Genomic DNA, 19,475 nt, shown 5'->3' on the forward strand with positions numbered 1-19,475 from the left:
AGTTTCTTCTAGTAATGGTTCGGTAAACTCTGCCACCAGGTCAGCAAGGACCTAACCCTTCACCGAGGTGCGAGACATGTATTTAACGTCAAAGGCTCCCAAAATGGTTCCCCACTTTGCCACCCTGCCAGAGTAATCGGCGCTGCGTAAGACCGCCTTGAGAGGAAATTGGGCCAGAATCACCATAGTGTGGGACTGAAAATAATGAGGAAGCTTCCGCGTGGCATGAACTATGGCCAGAAGTGCTTTCTCCAAGAGTAGATAGCGCACCTCGGCCTCATCCAGAGACTTACTAACGTAGTAGACCGGTCTCTGCACCCCGCCTTCCTCCCTTATGAGGACCAGACTGACCGCGTGGACGGCCACTGCCAAATAAGCAAACAGAACCTCGTCCGCCTCGGGACGAGACAAAATGGGTGGCCGAGAAAGATATTGCTTAAGCTGTTGGAAGGCTAACACGCAATCCTCGGTCCATTGAAACCCTTTCCATTTGTTCAACAATTGGAAGAAAGGACGGCACCGGTCGGCTGACCGAGAGATAAATCTGCTTAGTGTGGCAATCATTCCGGTCAATTTCTGGATCTCCTTTGGGTTCCAAGGCGGCTGCAAGTCCTGAATAGCCTTGACCTGCGCTAGGTTTACCTCTATACCTCTGTGAGTAATCATATAACCCAAGAACTTTCCTGAACCCACGCCAAAAGAGCACTTTGAGGCGTTAAGGCGCAACTTGTGCCTCCTAAGTACCTGGAAGGTGTCAGCTAAATTTTTAAGGTGCGAAGGTATTGTTTTGCTCTTCACCACCATATCATCCACGTATACCTCAATAGTCTTCCCTAGTTGCTGTTCGAACATTCTGGTCATCATTCTTTGGTAGGTAACCCCAGCATTCTTCAACCCAAACGGCATGACCTTATAGTGGTAGTTTCCTGTTGGAGTAATGAAAGTAGTCTTCTCTTGATCCTCCAATGCCAATGAAATCTGGTGGTAACCCTGAAAGGCATCCAAAAAACTCATACGAGGATGTCCGACAGTGGCGTCCACAAGCTGATCAATGCGTGGCATTGGGAACGAATCCTTGGGACAGGCTTTGTTCAAATCCGTGAAGTCCACACATACCCTCCACGTTCCATTCTTCTTTTTGACCACAACCGTATGCGCCAACCATTGAGGGTAGAAAACTTCTCTAATAGCCCCGGCCCTCTTGAGTTTAAGCACCTCCTCCTTGACAGCCTTGGAATGTTCCCTAGAAGAACGCCGATGTGGCTGCCTCCTCGGAACAATGGCGGGGTTGACATTCAAATGATGACAAATGAAGTTTGGGTCCACGCCTGGAGCCTCATAAGGATCCCACGCAAAAACATCAATGTTGTCTTTCAGAAACTCCAACAAATCCATCTTCTCCTGGTGTGGCAAGCGTATGCCAACTTGGAATAACCTCTCAGGGTCATCGGCTATCACAAACTTCTCTAAATCCTCACAAAGAGCCTCCTCTCCTGTCACCGCATCGGGCGCATCCGGAGCTGTTAATTGCTATAAGTCTTTGGTGATCAAAGCCGAAGAATCAGCTTCTGTCTGGTGCAGCACCGCAGCCGATATGCATTGCCTGGCCACAGATTGGCTGCCGAGGATTTCTTCAACAGATTCCCCCTAGGGGAATTTAATCTTAACATGCAAGGTAGAGGAGACAGCACCTAGAGCGTGCAGCTAGGGCCTGGCGAGGATGGCTGTATATGGGGAGTACGCGCCAACTACAATGAAATCCACCTCCACCATTTCCGAGCCAGATTGAACGGGCAAACGAATTTGTCCCTTCGGTACAACGACCTTCCCTTCAAAGCTTATGAGTGGCGAATCATAAGGAGTGAGATCCTCCAGTTTCAACCTTAGCCCCTTAAATAAATCAGGGTACATGATATCTGCACCGCTGCCCTGATCAATCATCACCCTTTTCACATCATAATTTTCTATCCTGAGAGTGACCACAAGAGCATCGTTATGGGGTTGGATGGTACCAACCTTATCCTCCTCTGAAAATCCCAAGACCGGTAAATTCACCTTCAACCTCTTCGGCTTGCAACCTGCCTCTTCGGCCTGAGAATGGGATACTGCCATCACCCTAGTGGGACTTGAGCCGGTCTTGCCAGGTGCAGCGAAGATGACGTTAATTGTTCCCAATGCCAGCCGAGATGGATTATTCTTCTGATTGTTTGATCCGGATTGGCTGCCCTGCCCATTAGGTTGACACAGGTGCTGCTTCAGTTTTCCTTCACTAACAAGCTGCTCCAAATGGTTCCAAAGGGTCCGACAGTTCTCGGTAGTGTGGCCCACATCCTGATGGTACTGACAAAAGAGGTTCTGATTCCTCTTCGCGGGGTCTCCCGCCATCTTACTAGGCCACCTGAAGAAGGGCTCCTTACGAACTTTCTCCAGTAACTGGTGTACTGGTTCTCGGAACACAGTATTCACGGTCTGGAGGGCTGCCGAGCCGGACTGCCCAATGTAATCTCTTCTCGGCTGTCTATTGTGGTATCTGTCCGACCTGAAATCCCTTCTCTCCTACGGGATAACCTTCTCCTTACCCTTTCCTTACTGCTGGTCTTCTTCTACCCTTTTGTATTCGTCAATACGATCCATGAGGCGACGTACGCTGCGGACGGGCTTTTTTGGTCAAAGACTTCCTCAAGTCATGATTAGTAGGAAGGCCTACCTTAAAGGTATTGAGCGCCACCTCATCAAAATCACCATCTATCTCGTTAAAGATCTCCTAGTACCGATCAGAGTACGCTTTCAATGTCTCCCCTTCCCCCATGGCCATGGATAACAGTGAGTCCAATGGCCGTGGCACTCTGCTACACGTAATAAACCGCGATGCAAATGCTCTGGTAAGCTCCCCAAACGAACCCACAGACCCCGATTTAAGGCCGTTGAACCACCTCATAGCAATAGGTCCCAAGCTAGAGGGGAAAACTTTACACATCAGGGTCTCATTATGAGAGTGCACTATCATCCTCTGGTTAAAGTGACTCACATGCTCCACCGGATCAGTCCGGCCATTGTAGATGGTGAAGGTGGGCTGGGTGAACCTCTTGGGGAGCCTCCCCTTCTCAATCCTTCGTGAGAATGGCGATTTAGAGAGTTGGTGCAACGCCCGACTCATAGCGTCGTTCCCCAAGCCCCTGGAAGGGAGCTTCTTGTGCTTGCGAACCGGAGGATCGTCCTCCTCACAAGAGGACGTTGCGTTGGGGGGCGACCATGACCTCGAGCTGTAACCACTTCCCCAGACCTCCTCTGAAGAAGGATTAGATGAGGATGATGAATGCTTGCGTCTGACGCGGCGCAGTTTCCTTTTCAAATGATTAATCCCCTTCAGCATGGCCTTAGCACCATCCTTCTGGGTGGTGCTACCCCCGCCATGAGTATGGCTCGCTCTAGGATATTCTGTATGAACACTCCCCTCACGATCCCTTCGGCGCTCAAGACGCTCGAAAAGATCCTCAGGTTGTGATCCTTGAGACTCTGCATGGTGTGAGCCTAGGCCTGCCATAATATCCTAGCTCTTTTTAGACTAGATTTCCCACAGACGGCGCCAATTATAAGTGCACAATCGCACCTGGATCCAAAGACAATTATGGGCTCAGGCCCAATGAACCTTAAACAATGAAATTTGTAGAGTGTGGACTTGAAATCTAGGTTAGAGGTGTTGAGAAATTGACAACAGGCTAAAGTATAAAAATACTTGTAAATAATAGATGATAATTACAAATGGACCTCCTCGGAAGTGTGCCGAGGACCACTTCTGTATTATTTCTCTTTCTCTCTTAAAGGTTGCAATTCTTAATTTCTTTCTTTACAATTGACCGATCCTTCTTTCTTTGGCCTTTACCCCCCTTAAATACTTCTTCTCCTGATGTTTTATCCACCTGTCCCTCAAATCCCATCTCCTCTAGATATTTCTTCTCTTAGTGCCTTTGAATAGTAACCAGAAGTTTTAGTTCTACTGTTCAGGGGTCACTTCCCCATTAATGCGGCTAGGGAGGTAGGTGCAGAGTCTTTAATGTAGAGGTGGCAGCCTTTGCTCATGATATTTTTCTAATACCGGTGTATCTAGAAGGTTCAGGGTTTCCCCCTCTTAACCAACAGTCTTTCCGGAATTCTGTCTTGACCTTCGTAGTGAATCTCCGAGTTCTCTTGGGTCTGTCCGAGGAGAAACTCACCCTCGGACGTGTCCTCGGATCCTCGACATATGGGCTGATTCGCAGTACTAACAAATTCTTAGCTCAAGAATAGATCGGCCCTCCTTGGTAGAGCCCAAAGGCCCAAATGCCTGCTTGGGTCCTTTTACTCCCCACAGTTTCAATGTTGTAAAAGATTTTGATTACAATTTGCAAAGAGCAATTTCTGATTTCTTGTACTCCAAAGGAAATGTGGTTTTAAGAAAAAAAACCACAAATGATATCAAGTGGTTACCTTTGCAAAAATTTGGCAGCATTTTCCAGGTAAACACAAATTGAATAAACCCCATCAGCATTTTGGATGAAATCTTAAAACCTTGCAGAATCCATTATAATGTTTTCAAGCTCACTCATCACCAAAACAACTACATTCGTGATTTTGTTCACAACTTTTGAAAAATATATTGCTCAAGTGTCTTATGATATGCCAATCGGTCCCTTTTCTTTTGATGTCTCATGTGTAGCTTCCTTCTTTCGTAATAAAGATTGCCTTTGCACATTCATCTTGCTAACGAAATTTCTAATTAAACAGTGTTTTCTGTACATAATGTAGAAGGGCAAGAACTTTCATAAGATATTCAGTTTGTATCAAGGAATTTTTAATACAAGAGTTATTAACCTATATTTTTTTTTGTTGGAAAGCTACTCATGCACTAGGTGGATCTTGAACCCCCTGACCTCACCCTCTACCTTGCTCTTACAAGGGGAGGAGGTGCCATTTGAGCTGAGCTGATTGGCGAGTTTTCTATTTATAATATAGAAAGAAAAATTTATTATCAGTTTTACTAAATATATTTAAACGTGTAGGCTTTGTATTACCTACTGTTGAAATTGTTCAAAATAAGCAACAAGTCAAGAGACTTGCTAAGTCAGGAAAATGTGATCCTATTGAAAAAAGTAGGCCTGATGCAGCTCTTCGCCAGTCTGCATTTAGCTCCTAAATAAAAGAGAACAACCTAAGAGAGTAATAACACTCTATCTCACATGTCAGCCCAAACTGCCCTTAAATTTTAGAGCCTACGATGTGATTTTTTTTTATTTTTTTAAATAGGATGTAGAGTGGAGACATTTGCACTAATATTATGATAAATTAATTATTGTCCCAAAGAGCCCAGTGTGTGAAATTTTTATTTATTTTTCAAATATGATGTAGAGCGGAGACAATTGCATTGATATCATGATAAATGCATTATTGTTCTAAAAGCTTAAGTTACTAGAAAAATGGCAAATTTACATATTTAACGATAATTATGGTTTTTGAACTAATTTAACATACTCAAAAAACTAACTAGATTGGTAAAGTAAGGGTTTTCCACCAATACATATGAGAATTGAGCAATAAAACTGAACCTTGGAGGATCCATGTCATTACTATCTAACGCTCGGACTCCGAAAGCCATCACTTGACAAAAACACTAAATCTGAAACAATAGAATTATGCTCAAAAAACACTAACCACATTCCACATTTGAACACAGAAATGACAAAATCAAGTCCTAAAAATTCATGTACCCATCGTCCTCCTAGAGATACAACCCAACAACAATTGCAACCAGCATTCACTTTCTTTCTCTCTCTCATACGCACACATAGAGAGAGAGAGAGAGAGGTACAAGGCGGCGATGTCCTTAAGGGAAGTGGAGGCGGCAGCTCTGACGATTAGGGAATCATCAGCTAGCAACGAGATGAACCTGAACGGCCTCTAAGTATGTATATATATAAAAGCACCGAACAACCAAAATTTTGAAATTAACGACTGTGAAAACTGAAAAGAAGTAGTGTTCTAGTTTTTTTTTTTTTTTTTTTTTTTTTTTTTTTATAAATATAATTTGATAGTTAGGGACCGTTGGGCTAGTGTGATGACAGTTTCAAATTGTTATTTTCAGGCCTTTGGTAAAATCTTGAAATTGTGCCTTTTAGTCTATATTAAAGTGCATTTTTGTAACAATTAAGTATAGATATGCACGTGTCCTATTTAAGTTTTTATAATTTTTGTTCTAGATGAGTTAATATTGTGCAAAAGAAGAAGAGTCTAATATAAATAAACCATAAAAAAAACCTAATAAAAAAATTAAAATCATGTGCATATAAATAAATAAAAACTAAAAAAAAAAAAGAGTGTAAAACTCATCTATGACTTAAAAAAATATGTAACTCTTATACTAGGTATAACTTGAACCCATATATGTGTATAAATGTAATTTTTTTTAATTATATCTTATATTTGCACGGGTTATACACTAGAAAGTTAATTATGTGCAAAACATGAGATGTCTAAATCTAATTAGAATTTTCTATTAGACTCCAATTTTGCATCTTGTATCCTTTTTTTTTTTAATGTTGCACCAAAAAAGATTATTACATGCAAAACACGATAAGTTTGCTAGAAATTAGCCATAAAAAAGCCAAGCATCATTGCTGTCCTAAGTTCTCTTTCACGTCCATAATCCACACGACCAAATTAACTCACATTTCGTTCTTCGATTAAATGAGAAAATTGAGTATAGATATGTGAGACTAGTAACTTAAGTTTGAATTCTCCAATGGAGTAAATGTGATGTGGGTTTGGGTCAAATCTTAACCCCAGCGGATCTAGATTCCTCTAGCCCGTGGTTATAGGTATCATATCAAGTACCAATAGTAAGAATTATCATAATAATTTCATTGAATATACTCTCAAAGTAAGTCAGAGCTCTAAGCATTAATTACAAGGACCATTGGCCACAAAAGAATAAATGTCTGAATAAACAATTACATATCAATAGCTTGTCCCATCAGTGGGAATAAAGTCACAACCACTATAATATACAAAAAATGAGTCAAGCCTATTCTAAGATGTACATCATCTAATGTCTCCATTATAAAAGTTCATCTAATGTCTCCATTAGTCTAACTACTGTTTACCACAAAAAGCTGTCTCAAAAGGTTGTTGCCTACTTTGAAAAGTTTATAAAATAATGGAATGAGATAGAACCTAGTAAGTAGTATAATTAATGGGGGTGAGGGAAATGCAAGTTTCATTTTCAATAATAATAATATTATGACAAGAATGACTGAATAGTGAAACATAAAGTTTCTTAAAGTAAATACTTTGAAACTATATACCATAATCAGTGAGCACTAACAATATAATTTCCAAAACCATAAAATCTGACATACGGTAGTTTATCACAAATATACCACACTACCACATAGACTGGTCAGGGTATTCACCCATTCACAACTAGCATAATATTGTCCTCTTTGATATGCAGACTCTTGGCCCTATGGACAGCAGTCTCACCCATACCCTCAAGGTTTTTCTCTCTTCTCATGGGCAGCAGAGAGAGCGCGTCAAATAGGACCTCTCTTGTATGTGGTTTCTTGGCCCCATGGACAGCAGCCTCACCCACACACAATCAAGGAATCTCTTTCCCCCATGGATAACAGGGAAGAACGCGTTATCCAAAATAAAAGAGCATTGACTTGGATTTGATTCCGTTGTCACAAAGACTATGGAAATCAAATTGGGTGATCACCGAGAAATCACACATGACATGGTGTTAAAACCACATAAAGCTCACATGTATATATTTCCTCTCAAATACATAGTTTATAACCAAGTAGTTTCAGAAAAACTTTAAATAATCTAACTTCCACAAAGTTTGTAAGGTTTTCAACTTCATTCTTGTCAAAAAGATTTTCTATTAATTTCTCAAGTAACAGGACAAGATAAGCATCTTTAGATTTTTTAATAAACCAATCCATAATTTCCTTATCAAAGATTAAATAAAAAATGCTCATATTTTCAATTTCAACAATTCATGCATTTCTCTAAATGCAATACCAAATATGATGCATTTTCATATAAAGGTCACAACACAACTATTTTAAGAAAACATATATCCATATATAATTTTTCAAAATGTGTTTGACCCAAAAACATCATTTATGAAACATGATTATTTTCTAAAAATATCCCATTAAGAAGCTACTTACCTCACAACCGCAAAAGCCTAACTCTCCAAGCTCTAAGGAGATTAGTTAGAACCTAAACAATATCAAGTAAACCTATCACAATAAGCATCGAGCTTGAAATTGTATCTAGCTACAATTTAGGCATTGCCAAATGAGCACTTAATTAGGCAAGCCTAGTATTTAACCTTATCAATAATAATATATTCCACTTCCAAAGTTTCTCAACAAATTGATTCACAAGGCATAAACTCTAATTTATAAAGTTAACCCATTTTATATCATCTCCAACATTGTGACTAGCTTCCATAAAATTTATACTACATCATTAAGAGACCCATGAAAGCAAAATCAAAATATCCTCCAAGACAATAAATTTAGAACTTCAACTAACTCCAAATAAACCCAATGACAATGGAAAAATTAGATTTACCAACTATCACATGTTATAACTCAAAACCCCTAAACTTTCCACCATACATAAACCTTAAGTAGTCATCATTAGCACAAACCATATACCCACTCATCAAATAATTCCACCAATACAAAACCCATACATACAAACACATAAATATCACTTCCAATGCTCATAAATCACATGAGTATCATTATCAAAGCTTAGATAAAAATAACCTCAAGCAAAAGTGTAAAACCCAACAAAAAGATTAGAAATTTTTACCTAAAAAAAAGGATGTGAAGATGCTTATAGGTTCTCAAGAATTTCTTGGTGATCTTGCTGGGAAATGATGGTGGAAATGGTGGTGGTGTGGAAGTACCAGTGAGAGAATATAAGAGTAGAGAGGAGTGTATGAGGGAAAACAAAAAAAAAAAAACAAAAAAAATGAAAAGAAAGGAAGAGAGTGAGCTATCCAAAGAAAAAAGAGATGAGTGAAAATGGGTGGTGGGGAAGGGGATTAGGTGGGGCACGTGGGAATTTAAAAAAAATCTCCCCTCTACTTTTTTTTTTTTTTTGGGCTGACTGGGACGTTACATAGATATTTTTGTTCTTTATGAACAAAGAGTGAACATGATTGATGAAGCAGGATTGAATAAAATCATGTGTAGGATTAAATTTGTTTTCAAGGGATTACAGTTAAAACATTATCAATCCAATCTTATGATCAATAGAAGTGGGAGAATAGAAAATGGGGAGGGGATGAAAAAGTGGGAAGACAGAAATATTTTATTTTCGCTCATTTGTGTTTTGTTGGAGGAGTGGAAAATTGGAGAGATGGAAAAAAATTTTAGTTTGGTTGAAAACAAAAATGGTAGAATAGAAAATGTGATTTGTATAAATTTACTATCATGCTCCTATACGATATAAAAGTAACGAATTATATTTTTATTAAAAAAATGGAGTGCACTTCATTGAGAGAGAGAGAGAGAGAGAGAGAGTACAAAAAACCAAAATAAATGAGGAAAAAAAAGGATTAAAAAAAAACAACATATGAAAGGAAAATTGGGTGAACAGTGCACACACACACACAAAAAAAAAAGGACCAAATGAGAAGAAAGAGTCTGGAAAAAGAATTTTGGACAAAGTGAGAGTGAACGTTAGTTGCACAGGGCAATTTGGTATCTCTAAGTGGGATTTTTTTTTTTCCTCTCCATTTTCTCTTCAAATTAGAGAGTGTAATTGGTGGGTCAAGGGAGAAAACCCTTGGACCCTAGTTTTCTTTCCCATTTTCTTCTCTTAACAAAACACACCAAAATATTTTCTTCTCCTATTTTTTTTCCATCATTCTTAAAATCCACCAATCAAACAAACCAGTCTTAAAAAGTTATCCATTTCTCTCTATTAATGGGATTCCATTTTGTTATTTTATCCAACTTGTAAAGCTTTATGGCCTGTCCCCAATATTCTCAGGCTAAGAGTGCATCACAAAGTTGTGACCAATATATTTATTAACCTTATCCCTATCTGTCTCTTTTGCATCACGACGTCTATGGCGTCGGCTACCAACTGATCTAGTGCTATTCGTTACAAATGGGCCGGGTAAATGGGACAAGATGCTCTACATGATCAACTAGATCATTAGTGTGATAGTGTCTACCTTATCATGTTACAAATTTCCTTTGAAAGCTGTAGCTGTAGTCTGTAATTAGCTCCTTCAAGTGCAAGTGGACTCTCTCGAAAGCTGGCATAATTAGAATTTTCTTGCGTATGTTTGTTCATCATATAAAATAGCCCCAATTTTTTGGATCCTGCACTACTATTCCTATATATGTGTGAGTCGAACTTTCACTAACTACGAATTCTCTTCATAGCTTAGAACTTAGTCTTAGATGGATGATCACTAGTGCACACAAAGTACACACATGCTAACGTGCATCATCCCTCACTAATTTCACTTGTATGTCTACTTTTCACCATTATTTTGCCATGTAGCATTTGTGTGTATGGATATGTATAAATGGGTGAATGAAATAGAAACCACCTTTCTTAAATTGCTTATGTTAATATTTTAGCCTCTCTTTTACATTCTTTCTTACTAAACTACCAGTTTACCTATACCGTTCAACACCTTATCGTAACATATCTCAATGAACGCCTTAGTTATTGAAACTGTCCATTGTGCCTCACCACGATCCCCCACCCCTCGCAGGACCTTTATATGTAGGTTGCGTGGGAGGTTGTAATGCCAATTTATACTATCAAAATAAAAATGTTAAACAAAACACATGCACCAGCATTTAAACAATGTCAATTGACAATAATTAATGCATCACCAATAATAAGTATCATCAAGTACAAAACGTTCCCCAATGAAACTAGAGCAATCATCTCAGCATTAACTTGAAAAACAAACAAATTATCACAAAATAATAAGTTCATATGGTGTGTTACATTTCTTGGTTATCATATATTTGGCTGTTTTGGGTTTGCTAACACCACCGTGTCATTCGAATGACATGGTGGTGTTAGCCTTGTGACATACTAAGTTGACCCTTGTGCTCACCCTCATGTGTAAAGGTGCAATCCTGTATCAGTATGGGACCATCCTAATTGGCACAGGAGTATGCCAGTAACCTTATGGGCGGGGAAGTCACCACTTAATTTAGGTTCAAAAACAAATTTGTATCTTTATATAGAGGTTTAACAAATTATAAATGTATTTGAAATTATGGTACAATGAAAAGGTATAGGGCACCCAAGCCTCTTGAAAGATAAAGAGCCTTGTAGAGGTGTTTGAGTATAGTTGCTCAAAATAATATGAAAACTGTGGTTTAAAAAGTGTTTTGAAAACATGTATTTAAAGACCTCATAATGAAAAAAATGTATTTAATAATATTTTTTAATAACGTCTTTTCAAAAGTGAAAAAACATAATTGTGTATTTGGTTTGTGTGTGTGTGTGTGTGTGTGTTTTTTTTTTTTTTTGAAAAAAAAGTTATGACATGTAGTCTAATCAATGGGATCTACAATTTTTAAAATATTTACAAAAATATCTTTGAGTAACGTTGTTTGAAATCTACAAACTAGTAAAAGGAGTTTTTCAAATCCAGTGTTTAAATGCCCTAAAATGAGCAACATAACTCAAACACTCTTAAAAAAACACTCTTACCAAACTTTTTTTTTTTTTTTTTTCTTTCAGAACCATAATTTTCAATGTTTAAACTTTGAAAACTGTTGTTTAGAATCACATATCAAAGAGGCCCTACCTACCAATATGTTTCTAACAAGATTTAAACATTCTAAGCACCCTAAGTCTGCGTTTCTTAAAGAGCCTACTCTTAAAGTGCCTACCTACAATTGACTAGCGGTGTGTGCACACGCCTCCTAGTAAGGGAGTGCATGTAAGGCTGAGGTTGCATAACAAACCCTAAGGTAGAAACCCTTATTCTAGCCTAAACATGCTTGTAGTCATAACACCTAAAACTAGAAACGAAAAAAAATACAATGGCTAAGAAAAATAAATAGCAAAACCCTAAAGAAGACGTAATAAAAATAAAGAACATTTGTAAAAAAATTTAAAGAAAAAAAAATTGTTAGCTATGCTCTATAAGAAAGAAACAAAGCTTTGATTTGATCATTTCCCTTTTTCTGTAGTGAATGGACAAAATAGAAAAGACGTTGTCAACGTTGGCAATAATTTTACTTAAATAGATACAAAAATAATGATAGTTAATTTTTATTTTTTAAATATTGATGATATGATAAAATCTAATCCACATATTTAAAAATGTATGGATAAGAATTTATAACTGAAAGCTCGAATTTGTGTGAAACACAAGAGCTTGTTTAGACCCCCAATTAAAAGTTACAGCTCGGTTGTTTTTATTTTAACTTAAACTAAGTGCGGAATAAGAATTAATACGAGCGAACAAATAATAAAATTATTCTAAACCATATTCATCAAATAATAACAATAAAATAAAAGTTAAAAGAGTAGGGAAGAAGGGTGTAAACACAAGATAACATTGGAACGTGTTCTCGAAGAGGAAACTGAAGAACTTGGTGAAAAACCTCTCCGCCACCCTCCAAGCAGTAAATTGATCCACTAGAATAAGTTGGAGTACATGAATAATACAAGACCCTCCAACCCTAGTCTACCTCATGTACTTGAGCCCTCCAAGCTCTTGCTACCAACTGACTTGATGAAGCCTTATCTTCTCTAGCTTTCCTAGATCATGCAATTCAGCCTGATTGCATCCGCCAACGATTGGCTTCTTCCTATACTTCTCAGTAGCACCAAAACCTCACTTTACACTCAGATTGGATGTGGTAAGTGTTTGGACTATCAACCTCTTAAGGATATGTATATGGAGAGGTAGGAATAAAAGAAAACCACAAAGGATTGTGTAGATGATTGTGGGTATGACAATCTCTATCTTTCAAGGATAATTTTTAAGGTTTTCTCTTTGAAAAGTACTCCTTACAATATGTGGATAATGAGAGTATATATAGTGTGGGTGAAGACATGGTGGAGCACAAATGAATAAATAGCAAAACAGAATGTTTCGTGGGTATTTCATGGGAATGCCTTACCCGCGAATTACTCGTGAAATCTCCAGTTGTCATGACTCTTCGCATTCCAGTCATATGCTCTGCATGTGGCTTACTTCGCGGGATAGCTTTTTGCGAAATCCACTTGGTCTTCAATAGGAGTTTGAGTCTTCACACTCTCTCTCACACACAACCCTTACAATAAAATCACACATAAAATACAGGGAAAAATGATTGAACAAAATTACAATCAAATTTAACACAGAATAAAAGTCAACACAAAATAGTTGTAAATAAGAACTTTACCTAAACTATTCTATAAAATTACTCTAAACACTCTAGATCACAATCCTCTTCTATGGTAAAATTTTACTCTTTAAAATTATGAAAATATCTTTTTGGCCGACGGAGTAGAAATGGAACCTATACTAGATAACAAGATTAGAAGCCCTACAAATTGGCTCCAGCTGCAGCCCTCCTACCCGTAATTGTAAATAACTCCAGCCGCCTCAATAAGTTATTCGAAGCATCAAATCATTCCCACGTTGAAATCAGACAAATTAGTTTTGGCACAACTTAGAGTTTGGATAGGGTTATCCTCAAATTTCCAAGGTCATAAATCTCTATACGTAACCTTTTAGTCATGGTAATGTTGAAATCAGACAAGATGCTTCATCTCTACCTCACATGCACGTTGTTAAATTTTGGACACGAAAGTCTATTGAACATAACAGTCATACTACTATGACGTTTGAAAACCCGTTTTGTAAACGACCAAATTCCCACTGGCCACATGCAGATTAGTCACCGACTCACAGTAGCGGTAGCGGTGGCGACCCGATTCTGTACTGGAAAGATAACAACCAAGTGGGTCAATAATATAAGAATTCCTAGAAAATCCAAGTCCAATTTTCCGCATGCCTAGCCTTTAAATCCGTGTATAAACCACTATATATACCACGCTAAGTTCATTGGTTAGCACCAGGCCATACCAAACCCAAGTTCATCGTTAATCATATATACTAGTTACCACCAATTTAAGCAACAATGATGAAAACCCTGGCACTCTACGGCCTTACCTTGGCCCTCTTTTTCTTATCTGGTATGCCTCATTAATCACTATCTACTTCTCATATGAATTACCATATTACTTTTGTCAGTAATTTTCATCTTTTCTAATCACAATAATATTTTAGGTTGCAACAAAATTTTTTTTTTTTTTTGTGAAAACTCGCGAACATGCAATCTCATATCGGGTGGCTATACAATAAAGCCATGAACCACTCGGATTAAGATTTCATTATTATATTCACTAATTTTTCACATGAAACATATTTTAGATTTTATGTACTGGATCCTTGTTCTTTCTCTCTTGATCTCTTCTAACATATAGTGCATAGAGGAATAGACCTCTAATGAACAGGTCACATAGAGGCAAGTATACTAGATTTCATGCACATTCATATCATCGATGATTCTTATTTATTTATTTATTTATATGGGCGCCTCTTAATTTCAATTGCTCAATATAATTTTGTTACCTACGGTTATAAACCTCAGTCGTTAGGTCTTTTACTAGTGAAACACTTACAAACGAAACCATCATCATGACAAGTGTATATATCTGCATGTAAAAATTTCTGCTTATACCACTATACACCCTTGGTGCGATGGTCACTCCACAAGTATAAGTGCTTTTGGAGTGTGGAATGTAAGGGCCGGAGTTAAAAACTTTAAAATGAAGTTTTACACATATATACACTTAGATTAGGTTAGAATAGAATTTCTATCTTATATATAAAAAACAAAATAAAAAATTCTGCTTACAAGATAGGTTTTATTTTTCATGTTTAAAAGAGTTTGGTTTACTTGCATGCAGGTGCGCACTCTGCTAAAATAACTTTCACAAACAACTGTCCAAGAACCATCTGGCCAGGAACCCTAACTTCAGATCAAAAACCTCAACTACCGAACACTGGATTTGTGTTAGCATCCAAAGCATCTTTAACACTGGGTGTTCAAGCTCCATGGAAAGGCCGGTTCTGGGCCCGAACCCGATGCACCACCAACTCAGGAAAGTTCACTTGCGAGACTGCTGATTGTAGCACCGGTCAGGTTGCATGCAACGGTAATGGTGCAATCCCACCAGCATCTTTAGTAGAAATCAACATAGCAGCCAATCGCGGGATGGACTTTTACGATGTTAGCCTTGTAGATGGCTACAACTTGCCTGTTTCTGTAGCCACCAGAGGCGGCACAGGTGATTGCAAGGCCACAAGCTGTCGAGCCAACGTGAACGCGGTTTGCCCAGCGGAATTGCAAGTGAAAGGGTCTGATGCGAGCGTGCTTGCTTGCAAGAGCGCTTGTACTGCTTTCAATCAACCACAATACTGTTGCACTGGTGCATTTGACACCGCGAGAACATGTCCAGCCACAAAATATTCTCGCATCTTTAAGCAACAATGTCCTCAAGCTTATAGCTATGCTTATGATGATTCTACCAGCACCTTTACCTGCTCTGGTGCACCCGACTATGTTATCACTTTTTGTCCATGAATTATAGAGAGGAATTATGCGTTCCCAATTTGGTAATAAGAAACTGATATGTTTCAAGTACTAAGGCACATGTATGTACGTGTCAACGAAATAGTTATTTGAATAAAACATAGACCAAATAAATACTTCAAAATTTTACATATCTTTTTGAGAAAAGTGTGGTTGTGCTTATGAGTTATGGAAAGGAAGTTTTTTTATGCTACTCTATCACTTGTTATTCATGTTGTACTAAAACATGTTGTACTAAAACGGAGGATTTTTATTCTTGAGGGTAAGCAGAAAAATTTAAATTAAAGAGTAAATTGCAAATTACACCTCTTAAGTTTGGTGTCATTTTGTTTTTTTTTTTTTTTTCTTCTAATGTTTCAAAGTTTAGATCCACTCCCCTAATGTTAGGGGTCGTTTTAATTGGCAATCTTAACTGTACAAATGTGTTTGTTAAGTGTTAACTTACTCAACATATTTTAACTGATTCAATCATGAATGATTCTCAAAGAGTTGAAAAATCATTTGGTAGAATTTTTTGCCAACTTTTTCAACTCATTAATTTATGTACAACTTTGAAGTTGTAAGGTAATATATCATACCAGCTATTAAACAGGTACCGTTACTCTTACAAAACATACTGGAAAAAATACTAGGTTGTATCGGTCTATTTCAACTGTACCGACCTGTACTGGCTGGTATTGGCGTTTCGGCCGGTACAATAAGAAATATAAAAAAATTGAAAAAAAAATTATTAAAAAACATTTTATTTAATCTAATATATAGGTTAATGTACTTAAGCTAATATGTAGGCTTATAAAAAAATATGTGGATTTTAAATTTTATGTTGATAAACATAAAATTTAATAAATTCAATTGGTATTGATTAGTACTGAAATATTTCGTTTTCCTGACTAAACTGAAATAGCCTGTGATATGAGATTGACTCCCTTGAAGCCAATATAAATAAACTCTCCTCAAAAAGCACTAAAGAAAGAGTGATTGGACTTAGATTTGGTAAGTGACAACTTTGACAGTAGTAACATGATAGTAACATGTGGAATTAATTTAGGTTGAGACTAGGTAGGATTAAGAATTTATAATATATATATATATATAGATATATATTACAAGAATTTTAATGCATCATATTTTCTTTGAAGGGTAGAATATATAGTTCCATATGCAAATACGATCATAATAAATGCTTAGTGGTAGAATATATAATTTTACCCAATTATAAATGTGGGGAGTCTGAGGACTAAAGAGGAATAGATCACGGAGTAGCTTGCATAAATCAGCCTGAAGGAGTAAATAAGCTCCGAGGATTCTGCCAACCTGAAGATGGAAGTAGAAGCAGGGAAGTTAGTAGCTTATGAAGGCCCAATGAGAGGGGAAAAAATCATGATGGGAGCAAAGAGCATGGGGGGAAGTTTCTTGAAAGATATACCTCCCACCTCCACATTAAATGCCCTACACCAACCATATTAGCTGCATTAATGTGGAAATAACACCTAAACAGTAATTTCACAGTTAGTAGCCCCTTCTACCACCTTCAGCAGAGCTTTGATGGGACAAGTATCCTGAGGAATGTCTTAAGGCATACAAGTGGAGGGCTAGGATGCAAAGAGGAAGGATATAAAAGGGAGGGAACCTCCCTAAAAAAAAGGATGAACATTTTTCTCTAAAAAACAAATAAACAAGGAAGTGCACAGTGCATTACCTGGTGTAAAACTTGTATCAATTTTATATAAGACTAATTCTCGGACCTACATGAGGAGAGCATTATTCTCAATCACTACTTGAATTTCACCTCTCTGTTACTCTGGGTTCTTCGACCTTAGACTTGAACTTAACTTTGAATTGCACTTGAGTATTTTCCCACTCTCTAAAGAAAATTCTATTGTTTTGGCTTGATTTAAAGGACAATGTACCACTGTTCTTAGTGGGCTTAGGCCTTTATTTTCTAAGTAACTACAATAATAATTGCATATTAATAACTATCATAATTTTCATATTTCATATTTTTGACAAAAATAAAATTCATATTATATAAAACTTTCATGTGCATTGCACAGGTTACCACTAAGTTTTTTTTTTTGAAGTTTCAAGGTAATTCTACTAGGAATTTTTTTTTTAAAAAATCTTATCAATTTTGAAATGTGTAAATTGGATTTTGCAACCTCATCAATAATTTAAGAAATAAAACAATTGCAATAGTCAATATATATATATTTTTTGAAACATTTTAATAATAAAATATTTAATAAATTAATCTGTTGAATTAAATAATAAAAGTGGGAGATTCGTGTGGTTAATGAGTCATAGTTGAGGAGCTAGTGTTTTTATAGAAATCCTTAATAATTAGTGTTTATGAACTTTATGGAGGAGTTATCTTAAAAACTCGAAAGAATCTTAAGCCAACTCTTCCTTGGTAGCTAAAGGTCTTGTAGATGAATTGGCACCTTCTCATGTACAAAGTACTTAGGGGTCTAAGGGGAAAAATGTTCAAGTTGTGAGGTTAACAGCGTATTGTAATTATCTCTAAAAAAAAAACTTTTCCTTGGTAGTAATAAATAGACATTACGTTGTAGACTTACAGTAGTTATGAAGTATATAATATATGTGTCAAACGTTTTTAATGATATATTGGTTGGTATGCATAATTTTTTTTTGAGTAAAGGTAAGCTTAAATTTAAGTTTTTTTTTTTTTTTTTTTTTTTTTTTTTTTTTTTGAGGAGGAGCTTAAATTTAAGATGATTGTTTTGTTTGTGTTTTTTTGCAATATTTATGAACAAATTGACTTTATTTATTAAAAAAATAAAAAATTAATTATTTCTGAATATACCTTTAATTTATGCATATTCTTGGATTTTGATGGGAAATGGTTAAATTATATTTAATGCTTTATTAATGTTAAATAATATATTTAGGAAAAAATTAATTGATGTCTTAAGAAGAATTTAAAAAAAAATTATGATAAAAGAATAAAGTCAAACTATACATATATTCCAAAACCACACATTGCGGTTGTAAGTGAAGAAATTATTATCATTTGAAAAATGTGTTTGTAAGTCAAGAAAATATAATCAATGCACTTGAAAGTGTGAAAATAGAATCAAGAAATTCGAAATAATCAATCACGTGGATATTGATTGGTAACCCTTAATGAAAGTTTGACTGATTATTGATCATCAATCTTGTGAAAAATGTGCATTACAACTCATAATAGAGCATTTAATAGAGTTAAGAAATTATTAACATGCCAATTATCAACTTATCAATAAATTATGGGTCACACTAACAGGTACTCTTAGGGAAATGATTAACAATTCATTTTAGGAAAATTTTAACACCACTTTTATAGGAAATGGAAAAAGCGGCCAAAATATTAATTTTTTTTTCTTTCTTCATAAATTTTTTTTTCCAAATGGATTATTAACTATTGCCCTAAGGATATCCGTTAGCATTTCCCATAAATTATTAACTTTTCTACTTAGTATCTTAGATGTGATTGTTGCTCCATAAGTACAATTTCTTATAAAGTGAGGGGAGTAAGGTCCAGAATTCAGTTTTTAAAAAGAATTTTCACACACATGTATTTCTCTCTATTGAAAAAAAGAAAAAAAAAAGAAAAGAAATGATTAACTTTTATAAAAGGAAAATAGATTCATAGAATCAAAAAACTATTAACGTGCTAATTGCTACTTTCCAAATACAGTCCCTACCTTTGTAATAAACACTCCGAACTTTTTTTGTTTTTTTATAAGACTTCAAACTTATTTATTTAGTTGGTCATTC

The 19,475-nt window shown here is 36.4% G+C and overlaps 1 protein-coding gene and 1 long non-coding RNA gene across 2 annotated transcripts; one reads left to right on the forward strand and one right to left on the reverse strand.

The window, feature by feature from the left end:
* Nucleotides 1-6,949: 6,949 nt before the first annotated feature.
* On the reverse strand, nucleotides 6,950-9,030 carry LOC142611156 (uncharacterized). The gene is made up of 2 exons (XR_012839957.1): nucleotides 8,866-9,030; nucleotides 6,950-8,262 (listed from the first exon to the last, which is right to left on the reverse strand). It is a non-coding gene; the product is annotated as an uncharacterized LOC142611156 (long non-coding RNA).
* Nucleotides 9,031-14,079: 5,049 nt separating this feature from the next.
* On the forward strand, nucleotides 14,080-15,829 carry LOC142609743 (thaumatin-like protein 1). Its single transcript, XM_075781450.1, has 2 exons — nucleotides 14,080-14,235; nucleotides 15,013-15,829. The coding sequence occupies exons 1-2, from the start codon at nucleotides 14,181-14,183 to the stop codon at nucleotides 15,687-15,689; spliced, it is 732 nt and encodes a 243-aa protein (XP_075637565.1). The 5' UTR covers nucleotides 14,080-14,180; the 3' UTR covers nucleotides 15,690-15,829.
* The last annotated feature ends 3,646 nt before the right edge of the window (nucleotides 15,830-19,475 follow it).

The sequence above is a fragment of the Castanea sativa genome, chromosome 9, assembly GCF_040712315.1.
Source record: "Castanea sativa cultivar Marrone di Chiusa Pesio chromosome 9, ASM4071231v1".
In the NCBI taxonomy this organism is placed as follows: Eukaryota; Viridiplantae; Streptophyta; class Magnoliopsida; order Fagales; family Fagaceae; genus Castanea; species Castanea sativa.